The sequence below is a fragment of the Pan troglodytes genome, chromosome 6 (genome assembly GCF_028858775.2).
Source record: "Pan troglodytes isolate AG18354 chromosome 6, NHGRI_mPanTro3-v2.0_pri, whole genome shotgun sequence".
NCBI classification, from domain to species: domain Eukaryota; kingdom Metazoa; phylum Chordata; class Mammalia; order Primates; family Hominidae; genus Pan; species Pan troglodytes.
Window position 1 is genome coordinate 154,437,717 of NC_072404.2, and position 27,877 is coordinate 154,465,593.

Genomic DNA, 27,877 nt, shown 5'->3' on the forward strand with positions numbered 1-27,877 from the left:
GCAGGGGGTGCCCAATGGGATGGTACCTTCAGAAGGAGGGCAGTTCCTGCCCTGATATCTAACTAAACACAGCAGGTAGATTGGCGGCAGCTCACCAGAAGACCTTTCTATAGTAGCTCCAATAAACATGGTGGAAGGCAAAGTACTTTAATCAATGTGATGATGGAACTACTGACCTAGATGATAAACCCTAAAAGAAACAGCAAGTTTCTAAAACTCTGAAGGTGCCCAAAAGCCCAAGGCCTCTACCATAGTCACCAGCACCTGAAATATTGCCTCTCCCTGGGCAGCTGCCCACCCAGAATCAGAAACAGCATGGCAGAGCTGGAAGTACCCCCAAGACTACTTAGTTTGAGCCCCTGATTTTGCAGTTGAGAGAAGCGGGCCTAGATAGGCCAGGTGCCCCTCCTAGGGTGGCAGAGCAAGTGTTCGTCACAGCCAGAGCTCTAGAACACAGGTCTTCTGATGGCCACTAGCTTGCACTCCACCGCCTTGCTAAATCTTGACCTTGACCCTGGCCATAGCAATGCATACCCACTCTGCTCCCACTCCCACGTGTACACTGCAGGCGGATTTCAATGACACACAACACTGCCAAACACAGAAACTCACCTTGGAAACTCAGCTCATAGTTCCGTGAGCCCGCCTGAAATGGCACAACTCCCCTCGGACAGGATTGATAGAGAGACTCCAGGTATGAAGAGTCGACGTTTGAATTTTCCCGTTTGTCTTTCTAATTGGAAAAAAAATAAAAGGTAAAGTCAGGGTAGGCTTTTAGGAAATCTCTGCTGTTATATGATTTCGTTTTAGCAATGAGATGTGAACAGGAGTGCATTTTGCTTCCCAAACCAGATTGTAAAAGCTTCCAGCTCAGGGCTATGTCACAGACTTCTGTGGTCTTCTCTATCATGGTACCTAAGAGAGAGAAGTCTATCCTGCAGAAACTCACTACACACTTGGGGGAGGCCTGAGAAATGCAGCTGTTTGCAATACTCTTTTACAGCCTTCCATAAAATACGAGCCAAATATACAGAGCAACTTGCATCCCCTCTTTTCTGATGCCGCGCCGGCATCTGTCATCTAACAGAATCTGACACTGAGTCTTACATGAAATAGAACATCGTGGGCTATTCTAGCCACGCACGGTTTACAGTAGTCGTGAAGGGAAGTAAAGAAAGACCATCTGGTCCTCGTCCAAACTCCAATAGTTGCAGTGTTGAAATATAAATAACCTAACCCTCTCCTCTGCCCTGAACCAGAGTAAGTAAACAAAATTGGCCGAGCCTCCTGCTAGCCAACTAACTGAAAATGCACTTGGATTTGCCACTAACTGGAGCTATAATGAAAGGGATGAGGTGGCCGGGTGCAGTGGCTCACACCTGTAATCCTAGCACTTTGGGAGGCTGAGGCAGGTGGATCACGAGGTCAAGAGATCGAGACCATCCTGGCCAACATGGTGAAACCCTGTCTCTACTAAAAATACAAAAATTTGCTGGACGTGGTGGCATGCACCTGTAGTCCCAGCTACTCGGGAGGCTGAGACAGAAGAATCGCTTAAACTCGGGAGGCGGAGGTTGCAGTGAGCCAAGATCGTGCCACTGCAGAGCCTGGCGACAGAGCAAGACTCTGTCAAAAAAAGAAAGAAAAGGAAAGAAGGGATAAGGCATAACCCCCAAATGTAAAGCTATAATCTCTAGTCTCAAAGCATATAGAAAGCATGCAAACATCAGAATGTGTAGGTAAAAGGGAAATGAGTTGATTTTAGCAAGGGGCAGGCTAGGCTACCGATCCACTGCCCTCATTCCTCATTCCGTGGCCAGGGTGGGCGATCAGGGCACACTAGAAGTACACCCCTAGCAGCAGGGGTTCCCAGTATTTAATGGTGAGGAGACACTTGTTTCCTGTGATCTAGAACAAAGGAGTTAATGACAACAAATTTTTCCAAGCAGCCGTGGTGGGGAGGGGCTCACGGTTCCTTTTGTTAATGACATTCCAGACTTTCAGCTGGACCCACGCCCCTTCCTCTTCCCTAATGGAAATGCCTGCTGGTTGTAAGCGGAGGGCAACAGAATGTACGTGTCCAAGGAAAACGTCCTGGACAGAGAAAGGCCTAAGCTGGGTCTCTTTATCCTGGAGTGCAGCATGGTGGGAGCAGAAAGCAGTGTTCAAATATTTGTACCCAGGGCAAAGTGGGAATAAACTTGAATGTGTTTCAGGAGGTAGGACCAGTACAAAGGGTGGAAGGGACAAGGACGCTGACTTTAGCAGAACGTTCTAACTTACAGCAGCCAACAATTAAGTCATATCATGAAGATGCTTGTTGCCACAGCTTTGTGGATAGTATCTATCAGAGTGATTGTAAAAGAGCTTGCTGCCGTGATTCGATGGTGCCCGGTAAACCCTATGCCTTCCTCGGGCCAAAGTGGGCAAAACACCTCTGGCATGATGTGGGGCAGGTAGAACAGCTCTAGCACCTTGGTATCCCCTGGTTTGACCACTAGCTGAATCGCTTCCCAATTTCCCATCCCTACAGTTGAAGTCCTGTATGCATCCACTGCCTGCTCAGCTCTGTAAAACCCACTCTGTTCCTGGCTTAAAAGGCCAGAGACTTTCAAACATTGACATACATGTGAGTGCCCCAGAGATCATATTAAAGTGCAGATATGATTCTGGGAAAGTTGGGGATGATTTAGATTCCATACTTCAGCCAACTCCCGGGTGATGCTGAGGCTGATGCTGCTGGTCTGTGGACCTCACTTTGACTAGCAAGCCTCTAGGGTCTAGACCAGTGCTGTTCACTAGAACATTCTGTGGTGATGAAAATGTTCTCTGCGCTGTCCTATATGATATGTAGGGGAGGCAAAATTTCTTTCTTTCTTTCTTTCTTTTTTTTTCAGGGTGTCCCTTTCCCTCTGTTGCCCAGGCTGGAATGCAGTGGCACAATCTGGGCTCACTGCAACCTCCGCCTCCTGGGTTCAAGGGATTCTCCCGCCTCAGCCTCCTGAGTAGCTGGGATTACAGGTGCATGTCACCACACCCCAGCTAATTTTTGTATTTTTAGTAGAGACAGGGTTTCACTGTATTGATCAGGCTGGTTTCGAACTCCTGACCTCAGGTGATCCGCCTGCCTCGGTCTCCCAAAGTGCTGGGATTGCAGGCATGAGCTACTGCACCTGGCCAGGGAAGCAAAATTTCACCTCTACCCTTTTACAGTATTTTGGCTGGACCTGAGCATTAAATTGACATAAGACCACAACAGGAATGACAGACAATGGAGACTCAGAAGGATAGGGCAGGTTGGGAGGGGAGTAGATGATGAAAAATTACTTAATGGGTACAATGTACATTATTCAGGTGACGGACACCCTAAAAACCCTGACTTTACTACTAGGTAATCTATGCTTGTAACAAATGTAACAAAATTACATTCGTACTCTATACATTTATATACAAAAAGACCAACAGGAGAAAAGCATACACGTTCATTTAATACAAGTTTTACGTGGCACAGGAGCCTTCACGAGAAAGTGAAGACCTAAAGCTGCAGTTAGAGATAAACACTTGTATTGAATTAGACGAGTCATAAATTATGAAAATGGGATGAGGCAAAGGGGCTTCAGCTAGGGAAGTTAATTGGGTGGAGAAGTGTCCAGAAGGATGAAGATTTGTCTAATAGGGTTTGTTTGCACAGGTTTCCTGGCTTTGATAAGAATGCTACTTTCATTCTGGTATAGGGAGGACCTCTTTCTTTCTTTATTATTATTATTATTTTTATTATTATTATTATTATTTTGAGACTCAGTGAGTCTCTCTCTGTCACCCAGGCTGGAGTGCAATGGTGTGATATCAGCTCACTGCAACCCCCACCTCCTGGGTTCAAGCGATTCTCCTGCCTCAGCCTCCCGAATAGCTGGGATTACAGGCATGAGCCACCACACCCGGCTGATTCTTGTATTTTTAGTAGAGACGGGGTTTCACCATGTTGTCCAGGCTGGTCTCCAATTTCTGACCTCAAGTGATCTGCCCGCCTTAGCCTCCCAAAGTGCTGGGATTACAGGCATGAGCCACTGTGCCCAGCCTAGGAAGAACATCTTCCACATGAGAATTTCATCTCCTGCTTTTAAGTAACAGAAGGTCAGAGTGATCGTCTTGCACCTGCTGTTTTTCAAGTGCGTTTAACTCAAAATAGTCAATATGCCAGAGTGGCATATTTTTAACTCCTTCAGTAGCCAAGCTATGTGTGGCTATACAGCACTGAAAATGTGACTACCGTGACCATGGAACTGATTTCTTAATTTTTTATGTGTTTAATTAAAGTTTAAAATGAAATTGCCGCATGTGGCAAGTGGTTGTCATACTGGACAGCACAAGGCCACTAAGTCAGTGTCTGAGCATCTGCAGAGCCTAGCATGGCTCCACACCGACCTTCTCTAGCCTTGACCTCACACTGCACTTGTCATGTTCATGAACCCTGGTAGGTGGTGAAGTCCTCAAAGGTAACATTTCCCCTTGGTTTAGTCCACATCAGAGACGAGTCTCAGGCACTGCTTGATGTGATGTATAGGCTGCTTCATTCAACCCTCGCTATTGTAAGACTAACAGGACAGCGGGAGCATGCCCATGTCATGCGTATGTTATGGTCAAGAGGTCACACAACTGACTGATGGTCCAGAAGCAACTCTCAAAGTCCCTCTCTTGTTCCTGTGTGTTGTCTGGGTCAATTACCAGGTGTTTCTATTGTAAAGGTATTCCAAGCTACTCTTGTAAGGATAAGTCCTTTTTGTGGTATCTGAAAGTCAGTCATATCTGTGCTGAGCTGGCCCCAGTTCTTTGGCAATCCTAAGCTACAGTTGCCCCATACTCTTAAGTGACAGGTAGTGACAGCCTTGCAAGATGTCTCATTAGACCTTTTAGCTACCATTAGTTTAATAGCCATAATGTGTCCTAGAGAACAGTACTGTTACTCCAGGTCTGAGTAAATGAATGAATCACACAGCCGTCAATTATTTATTCCCCACAAGACTTGAATTTATGTTTCAGTTGCAGTAAACAGGTCTTAGCTTTTATCCTGTGTGTCAATGATTGCCTCAACCTTGGCTTTCTAGAGCTGTGGCTTGTCCTTGTTCTGAGAGGGTCTCTCAGGCCACAGCCTCCCGCTGTTTCTCAACACCAGCTTCCACAGCTGCTAAGCTTAGCTACTTTGCTGGTAAACATCTTCGAGGACCTGAATCTGCACTCCCTAACTGGTGCACATTCAACGACTCCCAGGCTCTACCCTCCTGTCAGCCCTGCTATCACTCTACCCTACACCATTGCTGCCCAACTGCCCATCGATTCAATCATCACTTCTCCTAATACCACACCCTCTCCCTGCCCACCATCTATGTAGGTATGAGTCCTGGTTAAGTACATCAATTTCCATAAAAGGATATCTATTTTACCTCCCAGAGAGCTCATAATCAAAGCATATGTGCCTACTCTGTTGGCAGAAGTTTCTACTCCTCACGTTCCTCTTAGGGAGGTTCCAACCCACAACTTTTAGTTGCCTGACTTATTCAAAATTCAGTTACAAGAAATAAAAGCTGTGGGGCACTGGCAGAAGGCTTCACAGTCCACTCCTTTCTCTAAATATTCTAGCCTGTACGCTGGCTCAAGGCAGGTCACCAAAGAGCTGCAAACTTGGACCACAATGCATTAACCCATGAAAGAAACCAGGCTGTTCTTGATATGTGGGGTTCAAATCTCCTGGAAACATTATTTTAATTTTACTTGGACGCCCAGCAAGGAAAACATTAAACCCAGGGCCGGATTTTTCCTTATTTTTTTTTTTAATAACTAGAGCCAATTCAATTTATATAATGATGGGTCTTATTAGTATGAGACAGTAAGAGTTCATTCACATCTTCAGTGAACATCCAACAAACCTGTGTCACATTTAATGAATACAACATTCATGTGTTTGCAGATTGAAGGTTACATTCTAAAAACTCTACAGTTTTCATGGGAATCCAGAATATAAAAATAAAAATAAATAAAATAAAAACTCTACAGCTAACACAGACTAAATGTCCCAGTGAGAACTTTGTATTAAAAACCTCAGGAGGCCGGGTGCAGTGGCTCACATCTGTAATCCCAGCACTTTGGGAGGCTGAGGTGGGTGGATCACGAGGTCAGGAGATCGAGACCATCCTGGCTAACATGGTGAAACCCCATGTCTACTAAAAATACAAAAAATTAGCTGGGCGCGGTGGCGGGTGCCTGTAGTCCCAGCTACTTGGGAGGCTGAGGCAGGAGAATGGCGTGAACCCGGGAGGCAGAGCTTGCAGTAAGCCAAGATCACGCCACTGCACTCCAGCCTGGGTGACAGAGTGAGACTCCGTCTCAAAAAAAAAAAAAAAAAAAAAAAAACCCTCAGGAAGGGCTGGGCACGGTGGCTTACACCTGTAATCCCAGCACTTTGGGAGGCAGAGGCAGGCAGATCACCTGAGGTCAGGAGTTCAAGACCAGCCTGGCCAACATGGTGAAACCCCGTCTCAACTAAAAATACAAAAAATTAGCCAGGCATGGTGGTGGATGCCTGTAATCCCAGCTACTGGGGAAGCTGAGGCAGGAGAATTGCTTGAACCTGGGAGGCAGAGGCTGCAGTGAGCCGAGATCACAACATTGCACTCTAGCCTGGGTAACAAGAGCAAAACTCTGTCTCAAAAAAAAAGCTCAGGAAGTTTCTTGATGTTTTATTAGGGAACATGATTGAACTTGTGTAAATTTAAATTTAAATACAATCTCTTTCCCCCGAATAGTTCCTTTTGGTTTCTGAAACCTTTTTTTTTTTTTTGGAGTCTTACTCTGTCACCCAGGCTGGAGTGTAGTGGCACAGTCTCGGGTCACTGCAACCCCTACCTCCTGGGTTCAAGCAATTTTCCTGCCTCAGCCTCCCAAGTGGCTGGAATTACAGGTGCACGCCACCAAGCCCAGCTAATTTTCTGTGTGTATTTTTAATAGAGACACAGTTTCACCGTGTTGGCAAGGCTGGTTTTGAACTCCTGACCTCAGGTGATCCACTTGCCTTGGCCTCCCAAAGTGCTGGGATTACTGACATGAGCCACCACACCCGGCCTCCTGGAACCTTGATGTAACTAGAATGCAAATGTTTGTTTGCCAACCCTTCCCCTTTATATCTTACTAAAAATTCCAATTATTTGACATAAAAACCATCAAGACCTATAGCTTATTTTTATTTTAACCAAGGCTAATTAATTTGGGTTTATAATTTTATTTCCACAGGCGCCTGACAGAATCGCTTATTTGACATCATCCTTGGCTTGAGCATACAAAGAATCTGTGCAAAGTTTAATATCATAGGTGTTTTCACACACACGGGAGTTTCAGCAGAACTCTGTTCCACAGAGATGCTACATGGGCCACCACAGGAGAGAGAAGAGCAACAAGGAGCGGTCCAGGAGACAGCTCTGAGCCCATATCCTATTCCGCCAGGGCAGCCCTGCTCTACTCTAGTTGGCTCGTTTAGAGTCTTTTAAAGATGGTTTGATAAAATGTATCTGCTGCTAAGACAGTTTGGAAACCAATATGCTGCTGAATTCATGGTAGGGCTGTTTGTGGTTGAGGACCTCACCACAGCACACAGGGTTCCCGCCATGTGGCCCACTATAGGAGGTGTTTTTCTCAGGCCTCACTAACATAACAGAGCAGTGCCTCTCCCAAGTACTTTGTTTGCTTTGGCAGTTAGGCAGCTCAGAGCCAAATGTATAGCCCACTGACTCGTAATTATTAGTTCGGTGCAAAAGTAATCAGTTTTTGCCATTAAAAGTAATTACTACCAACCCAAAAGTAATTTTACACCAACCTAAATATGTAGAACCTTACGCTGCCATTCCTTTGTCCCTGCATTATCTTTTTTTTTTGGAGTCTCACTTTTGTCACCCAGGCTGGAGTGCAGTGGTGCAATCTTGGCTCACTGCAACCTCTGCCTCCAGGTTCAAGCGATTCTCCTGCCTCAGACTCCTGAGTAGCTGGGATTACAAGCACGTGCCACCACACCCAGCTAATTTTTTGTATTTTTAGTAGAGACAGGGTTTCACCATGTTGGCCGGGCTGGTCTCGAACTCCTGACTTCAGGTGATCCACCCCCTTCGGCCTCCCAAAGTGCTGGGATTACAGGAGTGAGCCACCGCACCCAGCCCATGCATTATTTTTGGCTTCATTTTAATCTCTTGCTTTCATTTTCTGTTTCTCATCACCCTGATTTCATTACCTGCTTAAGGTCTGTTTTCTCTCTGTCTTTAATCCTATGAGTTAAAGGGAGGAAGGGACACTGAGACAGAAGGACAGAGACTCTGCTTATCTAAACTTCCATCCCTATTACTATGCCCCCACTATGGGTCAGCCTAGGATCTTCTAGTTCCAGTCCTTTAAGTCCATCTAAATCCAGACTCTGAATGAATAGTAGTGACTATCTGTGCCAGATGTGGTTTCACTGCTTGAGTGAATTAACACATTCCCTGGTCTAGTTAACCATGCCATCATCCATACAGTCCTTTAAGTTCTCACTCTCGCCCTCTTTTCCAGCTCAAAGCAGTAGTCTCTGTACATTTCATATGTTTATACATAGAAAGCTATCTCAAGGTTCCACCCTCCCCTCTCATGCTGAGGAAAGAGGGAAGTGCAGCTGACATGTCTCAAGTGGTTCCTTAAAAATAATTAATATATGGCCAGGCGCAGTGGCTCACGTCTGTAATCCCAACACTTTGGGAGGCCGAGGTGGGCGGATAACCTGAGGTCAGGAGTTCATGACTATCCTGTCCAACATGTTGAAACCCCATGTCTACTAAAAATACAAAAATTAGCTGGGTGTGGTGGTGGTGCATGCCTGTAATCCCAGCTACTCGGGAGGCTGAGGCAGGAAGATCGCTTGAACCCAGGAGATGGAGGTTGCAGTGAGCCAAGATAACACCATTGCACTCCAGCATGGGTGATAAGAGTGAAACTCCGTCTCAAAAATAAATAAATAAATAAAAATAAAAATTAATATATACTTTAATGTATGACTGCAATTGGAGTGCATGCTTGCTGAAAAAAAATTGAATATAGCTGTGTACAAAGTAAAAAAATACCACTTCCTCTACCACACTCCACGGGTAACCACGTAGGCTTCAAACATTTTATTAATAGTGTTCTTTTTATTTTATTTATTTATTTATTTTGGAGACAGAGTCTCAAATCCATCCCCCAGGCTGGAATGCAGTGGCAAAATCTCAGCTCACTACAACCTCCACCTCCCGGGTTCAAGAGATTCTCCTGCCTCAGCCTCCAGAGTAGCGGGGATTATAGGCGCCTGCCACCACGCCTGGCTAATTTTTGTATTTTTAATAGAGATGGGGTTTCACCATGTTGGCCAGGCTGGTCTCGAACTCCTGATCTCAGGTGATCCACCTGCCTCAGCCTCCCAAAGTGCTGGGCTTACAGGCATGAGCCACCGTGCCCAGCCAATAGTGTTCTTTTTAAGTTGACAAGTTTAAACAAGAGCCCCCTACAAGGAGGAACAGTGCTCACCTCTTCTCCATACTGAATCCATGTGCCAGATTCATTCTTCCAATACCAAATCCATTTGGTGGTGAAGACAGAATTGGCTGGCTTGGTGACAGAAGAAGGAGTGGAGAGGCGTCGGATGGGAAAGGAATCACAACTCATTACCCGAAAATTGATTGTATAACTTCCTACAGAACAGCTGAGGAGAAAAGTATTAAGTTAACATAATGCTTCATTGACCCCTGTTTTCTACAATCTCGTCTTCCCTAATGAGAGCACAGAATTAAACTTTCAGGGCTAAAATAGATCTTCAAGTTTTCTTTCCATGGCTCCAGGTCCTACACATAAAAGAAAAACGGAAACGCAGAGAGGAAAGTGACTCGCCTGCACCACATAATTAATGGTGTTACATAGTGTATTCTTCCCTCAGAAAATATCCCAAAATAAAACTGTGCCCACAAAACTCCTGATTGGCTCAATGTTATAAAGTAAGTTAGAAATTCGCATTTGGTCCATTTTTAAAATTATTTATTATTATTTAAATCGTTATCAAAATGTGGAGACCCTTGCAGAAAATTGGCAAGGTTAAAGTGATTTTCATAATAACATTAAACATTATTTGCTTTTTTCACTTTCATTCTCTCAGGAATACACGATGAAATTTTCCAGAGGCTACACAATATATGATTTCACAGCAGATTGAATAAAGAAGCAGATATGAGAATCTAGTTATCTTCTATTATGCCAGACATTAATTTGTAAAAATATAAAACTCCTCTCAATAAATTTTTTGTTTTGGAGAACAGTTATTTTATAATTATCCATATAAATATTATATATACATATATAAATAAATACACACAGTTATATACCTGGGTATGTATATTAAATGGATATACATGAATATGTATATAGTATTAAATATAGTTACATGAAACATGTTCATTATGTTAACATATAACAAGCTTATTCTTATTTTTAAGTGAATCAAATATATAATTGTTCTCAGTTTTAATTTTTAATATAGTAAATATTGATAGCTATATTCCACACAAACAGAAATTCTTTGGGATCCTGAATACATTTTAAGTGTTGAGGAGTCCTCTGACCAAAAAGTTTGAGAATTGCTGCTCTAAGAAAGACCTCTTAGATCAGTGGTTCTCAATCAGGAACGATTTTGACCTCAGTGGGTATTTTACGACATCTGAAGACATTTTGGGTTAGGACAACCAGTGGGGCTGGTGGGGGGGTGGTGCTTCCTGTCATCTGTGGATTGAGGCTAGGAATAGTGCTAAACAGAATCTGGCCCAAAACGTCAGTAGTGCTGAGGTTGAGAAATCCGGCTCTCCACTTGCCTGGGAGCGGAAATATAGACCTAGCAACAAGAAAGTAGCTGATGTCGCCCTCTAGTGGTAAAAATCCAGCAACACAGAATCTCCACCCTCAAATCACTAAATTCTCATATGATGAAAAGTAATGTAACTTTTCCCCCTTAAGAATTTCCTTGTAAAACTGGGATGTTTCTTATATCCCTGCACACCATAGATAAATATGGTCATATGGGTATCACCCATTTCAGCTCTTCCAGAAGGAGAAATGTTTTTACTTATTTATTTTTGAGACAGGGTCTCACTCTGTCACCCAGGCTGGAGTGTGGTAGCACAATCACGGCGAATTGCAGCCTCAACTTCTTGGGCTCCAGTGATCCTCTCACATCAGCCTCCCGAGTAGCGAGAAGCTGGGACCACAGGTGCGTGCTACCATGCCTGGCTAGTTTTTGTATTGTTGGTAGAGACATGTTGCCCAGGCTGATCTCGAACTCCTGAGCTCAAGTGATCCTCCTGCCTCAGCCTCCCAAAGTGCTAGGATTACAAGCATGAGCAACCACGCTCGGCCAGAAGCAGAAATGTAAGGTATCCTCTTAGATGCCTCGCTAGAGAAAATAGCAAACATAAGGGAGGTATGAAATGCTTAAGTATACAACAAAATTCTACACTAAAACTATATGAAATTATTCAAACCGTGTTTTTAAATTATGAAGTTAAGCCAAAGGCTCTTTTGTCCTAAATCATTTAGTACTTTTAATAGTTCTGTGATGAATTGATCAGGATACGAGCCGGACACTGCATTGTTTTTTTCTGCAGGACACAGACAACTGTCAACTAAACAAATAATCATGTCACTGTTTGTTTCATTTGAGTTAGCAAACATTCCCAGGATCTCTGGTATTAGCCAGGCTCAGTGTGACCTCAAACCCACCCAGCTGTGTTTTTCCTTCATTAACTCGGCAGGCATTTGCCATTTTTTATCTCAAGAGGTATTTCACACTCGAATGGGATTCCGATGGACAAGTGTTTTTTTCTTTTTCCCCTGAGCCTAGCACTAATGCTTCCCTTTGATAATGTTGGACTCTTGAAAGCCAGAGTACAGCCACCAACTTACAAGTGGATTCCGGGGTTACAGTAGCCTTCCTCGATCGTCTCCATGTGCTCAAAGTCTGTCCAGGTTTTACCAATAAGCATCTGCCACCGGTAAGGCAGATGGAAGTGGACTTTGCTGCAGCTACCTACAAAGACAAAGAAGGGGTCTGAGGGACTGTTGAGCGGGGATTCTAACCAATTCAGTCAAGTTCACTGCCAGCTTTCCCCATCCATGCCTGCCCTGCCCCCTGCCAGACAGGTCCCATCTATACCGGCTGACACTGCTGTGTGTCCATTATCCAGCTTCCTTCATTACCTTGGAGACTCATCAGAAAACCAAAATTCAGGCAGAGTGTGGTGGCTCACATCCGTAATCCCACCACTTTGGGAGGCCGAAACAGATGGATCATTTGAGGCCAGGAATTCACGACCAGCCTAGCCAACATGGTGAAATCCTGTCTCTACTAAAAATACAAAAATTAGCCAGGCATGGTAGTGGGTGCCTGTAATCCCAGCTTCTCGGGAGACTGAGGCAGGAGAATCACTTGAATCTGGGAGGTGGAGGTTGCAGTGAGCCGAGATCACCCCATTGCACTCCAGCCTGGGTGACAGAGTGAAATTCTGTCTCAAAAAAGAAAGAACAAGAAAAGAAAACAAAAATTCCCCACTCCCCCCAAAATCACTCTACCCAGATAGAAATTTGAGGTAATCAGAAATTTAGTTACCCTTTCTGCACCCCCCCAAGTGCATGAAGCCAAAATGCTCTCCAGCAGAGGCAACAGCCTTTATTTCCTTGAAGCCCTGGCCTACAGTTCATCTCTTCCAGAAAGATTCTCTTAATGAATCTCACTCCATCCCCATCTGACTTGTATTTTTTGCACTCCTTTAGCCAGTACCCAATAGTCAGTTGGGGGTTAATTTTTTTTATGTTTTTACTTACTTCACGCAGTTTTCCCATTTGCAAATTTTTTGTCTGTTCTTGTTTTTGTTTTTGTTTTGAGGCAGAATCTCACTTACTCTGTCGCCCAGGCTGGAGTGCAATGGCGCAGTCTTGGCTCACTGCAACCTCCACCTCCCGGGTTCAAGAAATTCTCCTGCCTCAGCCTCCCGAGTAGCTGGGATTACAGGCATGTGCCACCATGCCCAGCTAATTTTTGTATTTTTAGTAGAGATGGGTTGTCACCATGATGGCCAGACTGGTCTTGAACTCCTGGCCTCAAGTGATCCACCTGCCTCAGCCTCCCAAAGTTCTGGGATTACAGGCGTAAGCCACCATGCCTGGCATTTTATGGATGTTTTCATGCCCTACCTTAATTATAAACTTACTAAAGAGAAGGCTGCACTATGGTTTAGCTTACATCCCCCTTACATATTTGGCACAGGGCTAGGCATACAAAAGACAGCCATTGCAGGAATGCCGGCTGAAGAATGAATTGATGTTATAAGCTACAGTACAGGAAGACAGAAGATAGTTCTGTTTTTCAAAATTTGCCTTATATTATGTTAAATTGTTTTGAAATATTCAAAATGATGTGTGACAACTTCAAAACAAACAAACAAAAAAGACAGGTTTAGACACTGCGGGGACACCCATAGAGTGGCCCTACTTGAGACTTGGCTGACTGAAAAGTACACAACCACTCATTATAGTCCACACCTCACACTTGTTAGAATGGCTGCTATCAAAGACAAACAGTGGCTGGGCACAGTGGCTCATGCCTGTAATCCCAGCACTTTGGAAGGCTGAGGCGGGTGGATCACTTGAGGTCAGGAGTTCAAGACCAGCCTGGCCAACATGCAAAAACTCCGTCTCTACTAAAAATACAAAAGTTAGCCGGACGTGGTGGCACACGCCTGTAACCCCAGCTACTTGGGAGGCTGAGGCAGGAGAATCACTTGAACCCAGGGGGCAGAGGTTGCAGTGAGCTGAGATTACACCACTACACCCCATCCTGGGTGACAGAGTGAGACTCCGTCTCAAAACAAACAAACAAAAAAGGCAAACAAACACACACAAAAAGAACAAGTGTTGGTGAGGATGTGGAGAAATTTGAACCCTTGTGCATTGCTGGTGGGAAAGAAAAATGGTATAGCCACTATGAATAATAGTTCCTCAAAAAAAAAATTAAACATAGAAGTACTATATGATCCCCCAACTCCACTTCTGGGTATATATCCAAAAGAATTGAAAGCAGGGTTTTCAGAAGGCATTTGCACACCCATGTTCATAGCAGTGTTATTTACAATGGCCAAAAGGTAGAAGCTTACAGAAAAGTCCTTAGGTTACTCACCATTAAGCGGACAACCCTTACACAGATGGTCAAGACAAATTTCCTTTGAGTCATGATCATCCACCCTAGAAGATGTGGTACTTGTGACATCAGATAAAGAATCTATGAAACAAAAAAGGATGCATGTATGCTGATCTTAATGTTTAAACCAAAAATCAAAGCACTTGGTCTCACAATGGGAAAGAATATCTGAAATGGGGGCCATGTTCAAGAAAATTCCTATGATTTATGTTTTGCCCATGAGCGTCTAGACAGCCCCTCCATAAAACAAAAATGTGGACCTCAGAGTCCTGTGAAAGCTACGTTTATTTCTTAAATCATAGTTGAAATATTCCTATTGTCAATAAATGTGGCAGCTTATTCCCTGTGGTTCTACCGGTTGGCCCTTCCCTGTCTTCACTAGTCAACCTCCTCACCAGACCACCCCATAACCAAAACCCTCTAACTCTCTACCCTTTAAGAACTGGGGAACATCCAAGGAAAAACCACCAGCCATAGCCACTCTGCTGCAGACTCAAGACACAGAGGCCCCTTTGTCCTTCAGTGACTTACACTGAGCAGAGCCTGTTGTCTTCCTTGTGAGCTCGCTGGCAGAGGAAACAGGAACCTGGGTGCAGTTCTGCCCTTGGGCCCCCCAGACTGCAGCTCTGTCGCTTGAGGAAAGGGCAGCAGGTGACTGAGGCAGAGTGCTGACTTGTGCAGGGGCAGTGGATTCCCCAGGTGTGGTGGGGACCAGGTTCCTCAGACTCTGACTTCCAGTACGTAACATATCTTTTTCTGCCTTGACTGCCATTGTTAAGCCAAAACCAGTGGCACCAGTTTTTTCTACATCAGTAGTTTTATCCACCACTTGACTAGAGCCATTTGGTATATCATGAACAAACGTACTAGCCCAAAGTGTCTTCTCTTTGTATTTACCGTTAACAAGTGCTACTCTTGGGTCAGCATCATCTGCGATTCTGCCAGTGGCCTGGACATCTCGGGAAGCAGGTCCAGCATCCTGAATCCTAGGTGATGATATTTCTCTCTGACCGCTGCTAGTGCTTTTGTAATTTAAGGATCTGGTAGAAGTTATATCTGTGGCCACTCCATCAGCATTATTATTAAAAAGAGGGCCAGGCTGGATGTCCTGACTTCCACTTTTGCCATTGATGATCCTGTAGTCTGAGGAAGGCAAGCCTGTGCCCCTTCTGGTGGTCACAGCTTCAGGTGTTTGCAGAGAGCCAAGAGAATAACGGGCAGCAGGTAGCGTGGGAGAAAACACAGTCTTTCTCCTGGCGCCTTGGTCATTCGTCCAGGATGTGAGGCTCTTCCAGTTGGGGGCTGATGTTGAATTGGAAGCAAGGTAAGTGCTGCCTGGATTTCCATGCAAGAGGTCCTCTTGACTGCCGTTCTCTAAAAACCTCTGGCTTGCCCCGGCCTGACTTGTTCCTCCAAGATCAGTAGCCTTGGACGAGCCTGAGGGAGGCCGAGCGCGATCCTGACTCCCCAGATACGTGAACTTGCGGGTGAGATCGTCCACAGGCGCGTCCTCCAGGGAAGCCCTGTGGCCGATCTGATCTGGACTAGGTGTGCAGGACCTCTCAGCAGACGCTGAAGCAGACCCAAGAAATTCTTGGCTGCCCTGAAGGAACCGATCTCTGCTCTTGCTTCTAGCCCTATATGCCATGTTTCTACGATGTGAAGAAGGAGCTAAGGGAAAAAAAGCCAAAATGAAACAAAATAATGAACATCGGAGTTAATGTGACTGAGTTCCTACCACCCTTCCTTCTCTTCACTTTTGTAGCTTTGCTATCCAAGTGCTATCAAATTACTTGGCGTAATCTGATGTGTAAAAATCTTGAAGATGGGTGGTTTGACAATGACGGGTTTTTTTTTTTTTTTAAGAGATGGAGTGTTGCTCTGTTGCCCAGGCTGGAATGCAGTGGCCCGACCACAGCTCACTGCAAGCTCGAACTCCTGGGCTCCAGCGATCCTCCCACCTCAGCCTCCTGAGTAGCTGAGACTACAGGTGCTCACCAACTGTGTCAGCTGATGAAAGAATCTTGACATTCTGCCTGCACGGCAGAGCACGTCATTCCATGGCCTAGGATGATAGTGAGGATCGTCTCTAGGAAGAGAGTCCCTGGCTCTCCTCTGGGACTCAAAGTAGCCCCCAAACCCCAAAACTTTTAGGTGGGGCTGTCCACTATCTCCTGGTCCTGAGTCAACATTCATCACTGTGGTCAATGGAGAGATAGATTAGGGCAAATCAGAGAAGATTTTCCAGAAAGCATTCGATTTTGCCCATATTGTGATACGGGTGTACCTGGCTATTGACAGATTCACAATGCTTCAAACAAACCAACAGAAAATGAAACCACAGTCTAAAGGCCTGACTTTGTTTAAGCTGGAAATTTTTCCAGTTTTCTTCATCCCACTCCATAAGGCCAAAGTATATCAGAAGTCAACATCGACAAAGCAGTGTGGCCTGGAGGGAATTGGCCTTCCTCTAGAAACTTGATAGGTCACACCCTTCTGGAAGCAGGGAGGAAGGAAGGAGTTAGGGTGTGTTTGTGAGCGTGTGTGGAGTGTGTGTGGCGTGCATGCATGTGATGTTTATGTGGGGTGTGTGAGTGTGCCGGGGGTACATGTGGAAGATGTGCATGTCTGTGTTTGAGGCACATGTGCACATGTGGTGTGTGAATGTGAGGTGTGCATGTGTGCTCGTGTGTGTGTGTGAATTGTGCTTTTTTGTGTGGGGAAGGGGTAGAAGAGACATTTTTTTTCTCTTCCAAACCCAGGGGGCAGTAGTAATGTAGTAAAAGCAAACACCCTCCTCCTCCTGTCAAGAAAAGGCTTAACTCAGGAGATTAACTAGAAGTGAAAATATATACAGATCTTTCTCATTCACAATAAGTTTACATTGAGAAGCTACCACCAAAACCCATCCCTCCAGACATTCCTCTGTTCAGAGGGAACTGTAGTGAGAGAGAAAAAGCATTAGATATGGGATCAGAGCATGCACTCTGCTACTTTCTAGTGATGTGAGGCCTTGAAAATGTTACCTTTTATTTCTTCATTACATTATCCTTCATTCTTCTAAAAATGAGCTGAGGCTGCTTGCAATAAACATTGCTTACTATTTCTGAGCCTCAGTTTCTTTACCCTCTTAAGTAAGGCTAAAAAATGACATATCTACCTTTCTCTGTGGTTTCACTGTGAGGAACAATGATGAAATATTTATTTGGGATGAAAGTCCCTTGTAAATGATAAACCATTTCCCAAATATAAGGAGGTTTAATTGTTCATTAATTTGCACAGAATCCTAGAATCATGTATTCTATCTGCTTCATAAAATTCATCTTTCCTACATCCACTTCATAAAGACATTAGAAATGAATGCCATTATATAATATGAAAATGCTTCAGAAATAGCAGCACTTGGCTGGGCATGGTGGCTTACACCTGTAATCCCAGCACTTTGGGAGGCTAAGGTGGGTGGATCACTTGAGGTCAGGAGTTCAAGACCAGCCTGGCCAACATGATGAAAACCCGTCTCTACTAAAAATACAAAAATTAGCTGGGAGTGGTGGCAGGCACCTGTAATCCCAGCTACTTGGGAGACTGAAGCAGAAGAATCACTTGAACCCAGAAGGCGGCCGGCCATTGCAGTGAGCCGAGGTCGCACCACTGAACTCCAGCCTGGGTGACAGAGTGAGACTCTGTCTCAAAACAGGAAAGAAAAAAAAAAGTAATAGCACTTCATACTCCTTAGGATGGCTATTATTAAAAAAAAAAAATCAGAAAACACAAAATGATAGAGGATGTGAGAAATTTGAACCCATGTGTACTGCTGGCAGAAATAAAAAATGGCACAGCTGCTACAAAAAATGGTATGATCATTCCTCCAAAAATTAAACATAGAATTACCATATGATCCAGCAATTCTACTTCTGATTATATACCCCCGAAGAACTGAAAACAGGGTCTCAAAGTGGTATCTGTACACCATGTTTACAGCAGCATTATTCACAATAGCCAAACTGGAAATGGCCCAAATATCCATCGACAGATGAATGGATAAAAAATTTATAATTATATACATACGATGAAATATTCATTCTGACATATGCTATAACATGGATGAACCCTGAGGACATCATGCTAAGTGAAATAAGCCAGTCAGAAAAGGATAAATATTGTACGATTCCACTTACATGAAGTACCTAGGGTTGTCAAATTCATACAAACAGAAAGCAGAATGTTAGTTGCCAGGGGCTGGGGAAAGAAGGGAATGGGAGTTATTGTGTCTTTTTTAGAAATTTTAAAATATTTTTTTTTTAAAGAAATGGCACTGAGGACCATAAATTAAATTATACATAGTTTTGCACCAATAATAAATTTTCTGTATTAATTGTCTTGTGATTATGTAAGAGAATGGCCTTGTTCTGAGGAGATACATGCTGATATATTCAGGTGTGAAATGTCATGATATTTACATATATCAAATGCTTTAAACACCAAAATGTTCTATGTGTGTGTGAGTAGCTGCATATATACAGAGAGAAAGAAAGTGCTAAAGCAATTGGGACAAAATGTTAACAGCTGATAAATCTAAACAATTTTATGTTTGTTTCTTTTCCTTAAAAAAAAGCTTTATTAATTAGTTTTTAGAAAAATGATATACACTTTTTTAAACCTGCGGGGGGCAATAGTGCTAAGCATAGAAATTGAATTGCAAACACTGCATGTATACTACCATTATAATTATGTAAAAATGGTGTATACATATGCATGAAGTTTGGAAGGGAAAATGAAGAGTTTTACATGGCAAGGTAGAGTGATTATGGCAGTCTTTCTTTCCTTGTGATTTCTGCTGATTTGAAAGTTCACACAATTGGCCGGGTGCAGTGGCTCATGCCTGTAATCCCAGCACTTTGAAAGGCTGAGGCAGGGAGATTACCTTAGGTAAGGAGTTCAAGGCCAGCCTGGCCAACATGGCGAAACCCCGTCTCTAATTTATACAAAAATTAGCTGGGTGTGGTGGTGCACACCTGTAATCCCAGCTACTCGGGAGGCTGAGGCAGGAGAATCACTTGAACCTGGGAGGCAGAGGTTGCAGTGAGCTGAGATCACGCCACTGTACTCCAGCTTGGGTGACAGAGAGAGACTCTGTCTCAAAAAAAAAAAAAAAGAGTTCACACAATTGAAAAAGAAAAGGCCTTTACCTCTGGGCCCCGGGGGATTCTTCTGCATGTGCTTGCTGTTGCAGATGTCCTGGATGTTCTGGACCACGTCGGGGTTCAGCCCGTGCTCCCTCATGATGGCCAGCACCTTTCTGTCCATCAGGTTATGGGACCGGAGGCAGTTGGGAAAACGACAGTTCCCTCGGGTGAAGTGGTCACAGATGTGGAGTCTTGAACACGGTGGCTGCTGGTTACAAATCTGCTGCCGACCCTCTCCCTTATAACTTTTGCATATCTACAGAAGGGAGAAACAATAGCCAGAGTCAAAACACCTTCCTGTATTTGCCAAACATTCATTAAGGCAAGCTCACGTGTGCAAAAATCTCTGAAGCAAGCAGAGATATACCAAAAGGGGAAAAATACATGCATATTCTGCAGTCTTTGATGAGTCACATTCAATTGGTGATTTACTTGGGGCAGAAGACGTCCACAGACTAACTAAAAGATACTGATCAATTTGATAACCCTTGGAAGAATCAATGTAAGCCGGTTAGCTACAAACAGGACCCAAAGTGAGCCCTATATCATGAAGGAACCCAGCACAGGAAGGCTCATCTTTGGTTATCAACTCACTTTGCAATGAAAAGGACATGTGGGTCTTACCTGCAACTGTTTGGAAATCCAAAATTTAGACTCTGCTAGGCAGAATGACATTTCTCAAAAGATTGCCTAAAGAAGATAAGTTTTGTATTTCCATCTAAATAGATACATGTACGTGACTAGCTCTGAAGAGATGTAGTCCCTACTGGAAAGAGGGCAGAGAATATACTGCAGCTGAGGCCACGCCATATGATACAGAACTGGAGGATGCTGGTTTCAAAATCTGAGGCCCTGGAAGCAGCTGTGTGACCTCAAGGGATCCCTTACCTACTCTTAGCCTCCGTTTCCTTTGCTGTAACAGGAGGAAAAGATTTGTTCTGTCTACAAAAACCAAGTTGTTAAGCAGACTAAATAGCAAAATTTGTAAATGTGTTATGCAAAATATAAAGTGTGATGCACGTGTTTGAACCATGAAATGAGGAAACCAATATAATTAGTAAGAAACCTGAATTTCAGACATTTTAATGAGTCACTTCGATAGACTCTGAGCAAACCAGATCAGTATGGTTCACTGTGATCTGTCTAGATGGCAAGCCATGATTCAAACCCCACTAGCAATGATTTTGCCACATGGATAATCGCTAAAACCTGATTCAAATAGATATATGTAACTGCTATCAAGTCTATGATCCAGAATCTAGACTCTAGACCAGCAGTTCTCAAAGTGTGGTCCCCGGACCAGCACCATCAGCACTACCTGTAAATTTGTTAGAAATGCAAATCTTCAGGCACTTGCCCATATCTATAGAGTCTGAACCATCAGAGGTGGGGCCCAACAGTCTGTGTTTTAACAAACCTTCTGGGTGATTCTGATGTCCGCTAAAGTTTGAGCTGTGGCAAAAAAGCACCATTAGCAACTTCACAAATGATGTTTTGGTAACATTCCTATTCCCACGCCGATATTAAGCAAGAATGCTCCTGCCTTCATTAGACCAGAACAAATGAAAGCATTTCTTCCTTTAAGAAGCACATTTCAATTGTACAAGTTTATATATCAGGCAGTCAGGTTTGCCTGATCTTTTTATGTTCTCACAAGTCAAAGCAAAATGAAAAAGTGTGAATACGTAGTTTTTTAGGGCTGAGTGTGTGGCTTCCCACTGGTTACCTCCAGTATTTTAACATTGTGACTAACACTTGCAGGTGCTTTTAAATGTTAGTTGAGTGAATGCAAAACAATCAATGAAGTGACTGGAAACATTTCACTGTGGTCCCCATCTCACACCCCCTAAACCACAAAGCTGTTTCTCTGCACTGCCTCTTACACTTAACTTCGCCCCTCTCTTCCTCCTCTTTCCTTCTGATAAAATCCAAATCAGCCAGGCATAGTGGTTCAGGCTGGGCATGGTGGCTCACACCTGTAATCCCAGCACTTTGGGAGGCTGAGGCAGGAGGATCACCTGAGGTCAGGAGTTTGAGACCAGCCTGGCCAACATGGTGAAACCCCATCTCTACGAAAAATACAAAAAATTATCCGGGTGTGGTGGTGTATGGCTGTAATCCCAGCTACACGGGAAACTGAGGCAGGAGAATCGCTTGAACCCGAGACGGAGGTTGCAAGACCTGACATTGCACCACTGCACTCCAGCCTGGGAGACAGAGTGAGACTCCATCTCAAAAAAGAAAAAAAAAAAAATCCAAATTGCCCAAACAACAGCTGCAAATCTGCAGGGATAATTCCTCCATCTTTAGAGAGCCATCCTGGACCAACTCTTCTTGAAATTAGCTGAACTCTGGCTGACTCCTCCTGCCAAAGCCCTATGAAAAAATTCCATCCTACTCCCCTAAGTTAAAACACTCCTTTAGAGCCTTCTCTTGCCCAGCATTCTTGAACAAAAACTTATACCAACAGTACTAACTCATGCTAACTCCAGAAACCAGCTCCTCAGACCTCTAGTTCAGGAAATAATGCAGTCCCCCATTCTGGGATCTTAACTCTGACCAGTGGAAAACAGCAATTAAATTATTAGCTAAAAATAAGCTTCAGGCAAGAACCTCCCCACCCCACCCCACCCTCTAATTGTGGGTACTGAATTCTAACAATGGAAAGGGAGCCTTGGGTGATGCTGACCTCTTGTCTGCACTGTTTGATAAAAGTATGATGATAACATTTTCCTACAGGGACCCTCACAGCACTGTAGTCAGTGGGCTCTTCTGGGATCCCTTACACAACAGTGCCTTGTCTTAGGTTCATATCTGCCGACCTCCTCCCTAGAAAAGGGAAGTGATATGGTTTGGCTGTGTCCCCACCCAAATCTCATCTTGAATTGTAGTTCCCATAATCCCCACGTGTCATGGGAGGGACCTGGTAGGAGGCAATTGAATCATGGGGGCAGTTACTCCCATTCTACTGTTCTCATGATAGTGAGTTCTCACAAGATGTGATGGTTTTATAAAGGGCTTCCCCCTTTGCTTAGCACTCACTTCTCTTGCTTGCCACCATGTAAGATGTTCCTGTTTTGCCGTCCACCATGATTGTAAGCTTCCTGAGGCCTCCCAGCCATGCAGAACTGTAAGCCAATTAAACCTCTTTTTTTTTATAAATTACCCAGTCTCAGGTATGTCTTCATACTGCATGAAAATGGACTAATACATGAAGACTGTCCTTATTCTCCAGGAACTCAACATAGATGTGTGGCCCGATGTTAAAAGTACCTGTTACTTTTGAAGAACTGAAGCAGCGATCAGACATGATGAATGGCCTTTCTAAGCCTCCGGGTTAACACTAGACTAAGGATAGACCACAAAACACCTTCTCTCAAGTGTCATGGCAAGACTGCATCTTGTCATTCCCTCAATGAAAGAAAAAGGATGATATGTCTCTGATCGTCAGCAGGAGCTTTAACGGGGTTGATGTGTAAGGCATTTTTCCCGTGCTGGTAGTCATGGAGCACTGGGTTAGTACCTAGGCCAAGGGCCATAGATATCCCAAGACAAGACCTTTAAACCTTGGACTCCTGGAAATGAGACAGAGAGAGACAGAGAAAGAGGGAGAGAGAGAGAGAGAGAGACAGAGACAGAGAGAGAGAGGGAGACAGAGAGAGAGAGAGAAACAAACCCAAGTATCTAGATAGAAGAATGCACGGGGCTGGAGAGCAAATGGGACATATTTTCCTCCCCCAACCCCCAACAAGTCTTTATAATGTGTCTTGCATTCATATCTCTCCTGAGCTCAGTGGCCAACTCAAAATCACTTCTCATGTTATAAGATTTTTAAGTTCTTAGGGAAACACACTGAGTTCAGAGTCAAAAAGTATTTAAGCCTCCAGAAGTCCCCAACAGCTATCTCATTGTGTATAAAAGTGCATCTGAGCTGGGTGCGGTGGCTTGCACCTGTAATCCCAGTACTTTGAGAGGCTGAGGCAGGAGGATCACTTGAGCTCAGGAGTTCGAGACCAGCCTGGGCAACATAGTGAGACCCTGTCCCTACTAAAATTTAAAAAAAAGTTAGCCAGCTATGGTGGTGCATGCCTGTAGTCCCAGATACTTGGGGGGCTTAGGCAGGAGGATAACTTCAGCCCAGGAGGTCAAGGCTGCAGTGAGCCCTGATCATGTCATTGCACTACAGCCCGGGTGACAGAGCAAGATCCTGTCTCAAAAAAAAAAAAAAAGAAAAGAAAAAAGAAAAAAAAAGTGCAACTGAATTTCAACTTTACTTACATTTTCTCCATCCCTTTCACTCACCCATTATGTTTCTATGCCTCTCTTTAACTGTGAGGCTAACTTCTCTATTCATGGATTTTATCCAGCCAGATACCAGGCTTAAACAGTATTCTCTGATCCTTAAGTCTATATTCCTGAGTGGATGAAACTGTTAATTATCCACCATTGTCCCCGTCTTTCTTCTAGTAATAGAAGCTCCCAAGTTTTAGGTAGACACATGGTTACCCAGACAGAAACTACATTTCCCAGACTCCCTTTCAGCTAAGTGTGACATGTAATAATCTCTGGCCAATGTGATTGAGCAGATGTGCCATATACAATGTCCATGTCACATCTTTTAAAAAAGGAAACTGCTTGCCTTCCATTTACTTCCTCTCTACATTTCCACTGGCTAGAAAATGGTGACAGTGAGTACAGACTCATTGTACACAGAGATGGAAGCCACATTTTGAAGATAACAGAGCTGACCTACTGACCTGAGCCCCTTGATGACATCATTGAGTCTAGCTGCCCAACAACTCAGGCTACCCCCCTGTCCATATGCAGGAAAGACCAAGAGTTGGCAAACCTTTTCCATAAAGGATCAGATAGTAAATATTTTAGGCTTTGTAGGCCATTCTGTTTCTGCTGCAACTCACCCTTGCAGGGTGAAAGCAGCCATAAACGAATAGGTGTGGTTGTGTTCCAACAAAACTTTATTTATAAAAACAGGCCGGGTATGGTGGCTCACACCTGTAATCCCAGAACTTTGGGAGGCCAAGGTGGGCAGATCACTTGAGGTCAGGAGTTTGAGGCCAGGCTGGCCAACATGGTGAAACCCTGTCTCTACTAAAATATAAAAATTAGCCGGGCATGGTGGCAGGTACCTGTAATCCCTGCTACTTGGGAGGCTGAGGCAGGAGAATTGCTTAAACCTGGGAGGCAGAGGTTGCAGTGAGCTAAGATCGTGCCACTGCACTCCAGCCTGCGCAACACAGCGAGACTCCATCTCAAAAAAAAAAAAAGGGTGGCAGGCCAGATTTGGCCTCTGGGTTATAGATTGCTGACCCCTGACCTAGATTATCAAGAGATAGAGAAACGAAATTACATTTTATTTGAATCACTGTATTTTGAGGGGGTCTCTGTTACAACAGCTTAGCCCATACCCTCATCTTCCCCGCCAACTTCCCAACCTCATTCCAAAGTCCATCTCCTCCAAGAAGCCACCTTGATTTAAAGCATCAAGTAGTCTGACTACTATCAGATCTTCAGCTCATACTTACTCACACAGGGTTCCCTTGCAGCCCAGTGGAAGAGGTATTCCAGACTCAAATTCTTATAAAACCTCAAATAGGAGAGAAATTTCTGGGATCTCTTAGTTCACTCAATAACAGCCTCGACTACCACCTGCAGAACCCTGGCATTAATTTTGAATTTTCTCTGCTCCTACTCCAAAATATCTGTGACACAATACTGCCAGTAATATTCTCCCTCCTTAAACTGAGGAATCCCAACTTACCTCGGGCATAAAAAAAGGATCACTTTGGAGGAGGAGCACTGCTAATTCCTCTTTGTTCAGTCCAGAGAGTTCGTGCTGTTTCAGGACTTCGAAGTTCTCTTCTGAGAGAACCTCATGAGAATATTTGCATGAATTCCTGGAAGAAAACACAACAATGGTCAGTATTTCTACTACACAGATGCAAAGAAACAGAAATCAGCCATAAAACTTTCAGTCTGCAAAGACCCATGCCCATATTCTCTGACAACAGACACAGGTTGGTTCTGCTTAAAGAATACACTATATTTATTTATTTTTTTTACTTTTTTTTTTTGAGGCAGAGTTTTGCTCTTGTCACCCAGGCTGGAGTGCAGTGGTGCAACCTCGGCTCACTGCAACCTCCACCTCCTGGGTTCGAGCAATTCTCCTGCCTCAGCCTCCCGAGTAGCTGGAAACACAGGCACGCACCACCACACCCGGCTAATTTTTTGTATTTTTAGTAGAGACGGGGTTTCACCATGTTAGCCAGGCTGGTCTTAAACTCCTGACCTCAGGTGATCCATCCGCCTCAGCCTCCTAAAGTGCTGGGATTACAGGTATGAGCTACCACACCTGGCCCTTTGTTAACATTTTAAATATACTTTAAATATTAACAGTAATTTTTCATATCATTGGCTTACACCTTTTCAAAAAACTCCTTAGTGTGCTTAACTATTCTTTTTTTGATCCTCCCTCCTTGGCCTCCCAAAGCACTGGGATTACAGATGTGAACCATCACACCCAGCCTATTATTTTCATTATGAACATTTTATTAGGGAATAAAATATGTCAATTTCCATAAAACAATATATTGGGAATTTAATTTCTATTAACTCCATAAATTAGACTGGATATTAAGTATATCATGTTAATTTCATTAAATCTTCTGATTCTGGAACAGAAAATATCTCTCCATTTATTCTGTTTTTTCCTATTGTGAATTTAAATTTTTCTTTTAATAGTTCTCCTTCATTTCCAAAATATTGAATATTATCGGTTGCACTATTATTTTTTGTTTGTCACTGGTAAATAGAAATGCAAAATGATCTTATTGAAATTGATGAATTTTTGAAAATGTAAACATCTAGGTAAAAGTTATTCTCTAAAAATTAATTTTTAAGTCACTTATTCAATGCTATTATTTGTGTGTAAATCATGTCTGCAACTCTCTAGATTGCCTTCAGATCTTACAGTGTAACCTCATATGAAAAAATAGAGAACCAAGGACTCTGTCAACCAGGAGCCGAGACCTTGAAACCCGGCCAGCCATCCGTGTACCTTGCCTCCTGGAGAAGTCAAGGCCAGTCACTCAGGCTCTAGCGACAGCCTCTATCCTAGCCATTCTCCCAGGCGGGCCCTTTCCTTGCTTTCTCCACCCTGTGACCCTGGCTTCCTGGCACTCCTTGATAAGGTCGACCTCAGCTTTTTGGTCCTGCACTGTGGTTTCAGATAACCAGTCCCCGCCAGCCCCCACCCAGAACCCTCAGCAGCTGGGCTAAGACTCCACTTTATCAATCCCGGAGGAAAGACTCCTACAGCAAGAAGGGCCTTTGAAAAGTAATCCCCTCCAGCAGGCCAGGCGCGGTGGCTCATGCCTGTAATCCCAGCACTTCGGGAGGCCGAGGAGGGCAGATCACGACGTCAGGAGATCGAGACGTCCTGGCTAATACGGTGAAACCACATGTCTACTAAAAATAGCTGTAGTCCCAGTTACTCGGGAGGCTGAGGCAGGAGAATGGCGTGAACCCGGAAGGCGGAGCTTGCAGTGAGCCGAGATCGCGCCACTGCACTCCAGCCTGGGCGACAGAGCAAGACTCTGTCTCAAAAAAATAAAAAAAGAAAGGTAATGCCCTCCAGCCTCCACCTCAAAGCAGAAGTCCTCTCTATGGTGGATTGACCAGATGACTGTGAGCCTCTTTATCTCACAAGGATCTTACCTCATTGTTCTGATGGCCATTAGCCATTACCATTAATGTTTTCTTTTCTTTTTGAGACAGGGTCTCACTCTGTTGTCCAGGCTGGAGTGCAGTGGCACAATCACGGCTCACTACAGCCTCGAACTCCTGGGCTCAAGCGATCCTCCTACCTAGGCCTAGGTGCTGGGATACAGACGTGAGACACCGTGCCACTCTAATATTCTTCTTGATATTGAGCTGAAAATGACCTCACTGAAACTTCCCACCACAAGACAGGTTCTGCCTTCTGGCTCTGATATATTTAGCTGTTGTACTTGAGCGAGTTAGAGAAAACGCCACACTTCGAGATGAATTAGGAGTCCGTTTATTTAGCCGGCGGCCAAGAGACGGCTAACGCTCAAAGTTCTCCCCGCCCCCGAAGAAGGGGCTAGATTTCTTTTATACTTTGGTTTAGAAAGGGGAGGGGGGGGTCTAGTTAAAACAATTTTACTGAAGTAAAGTAGGCAAAAAAGTTAAAAGGATAAATGGTTACAAGAAAGTAAACAGTTCCAGGTGCAGGGGCTTTAAGACTATTACAAGGTGATAGATGCGGGACTTTGGGCATTACCAATCGGACGAATTCCTGGAAACTGCGGATATAGCTCGCCACCATATCTTATCAGTTAATTGCATTCTTGGATGTGCTGGGAGTCAGCTTGCA

At 44.1% G+C, this 27,877-nt stretch overlaps 1 protein-coding gene across 8 annotated transcripts in view; it reads right to left on the reverse strand.

Moving 5' to 3' along the window:
* Positions 1–27,877, reverse strand: part of ZC3HAV1 (zinc finger CCCH-type containing, antiviral 1) — a 65,878-nt gene that overhangs the window by 20,496 nt on the left and 17,505 nt on the right. For 7 of the 8 annotated variants that reach the window (XM_009454307.5, XM_009454310.5, XM_009454309.5 and 4 more), the window contains exons 2-8: positions 25,244–25,379; positions 19,468–19,720; positions 14,810–15,949; positions 14,258–14,359; positions 11,989–12,112; positions 9,571–9,745; positions 613–733 (exon numbers count right to left, since the gene is read on the reverse strand). In XM_009454307.5, the coding sequence (XP_009452582.3) occupies positions 613–733; positions 9,571–9,745; positions 11,989–12,112; positions 14,258–14,359; positions 14,810–15,949; positions 19,468–19,720; positions 25,244–25,379 (2,051 nt within the window). The remainder of the gene's footprint in view (positions 1–612; positions 734–9,570; positions 9,746–11,988; positions 12,113–14,257; positions 14,360–14,809; positions 15,950–19,467; positions 19,721–25,243; positions 25,380–27,877) is intronic. The other variant, XM_527904.8, reaches the window with a different exon arrangement.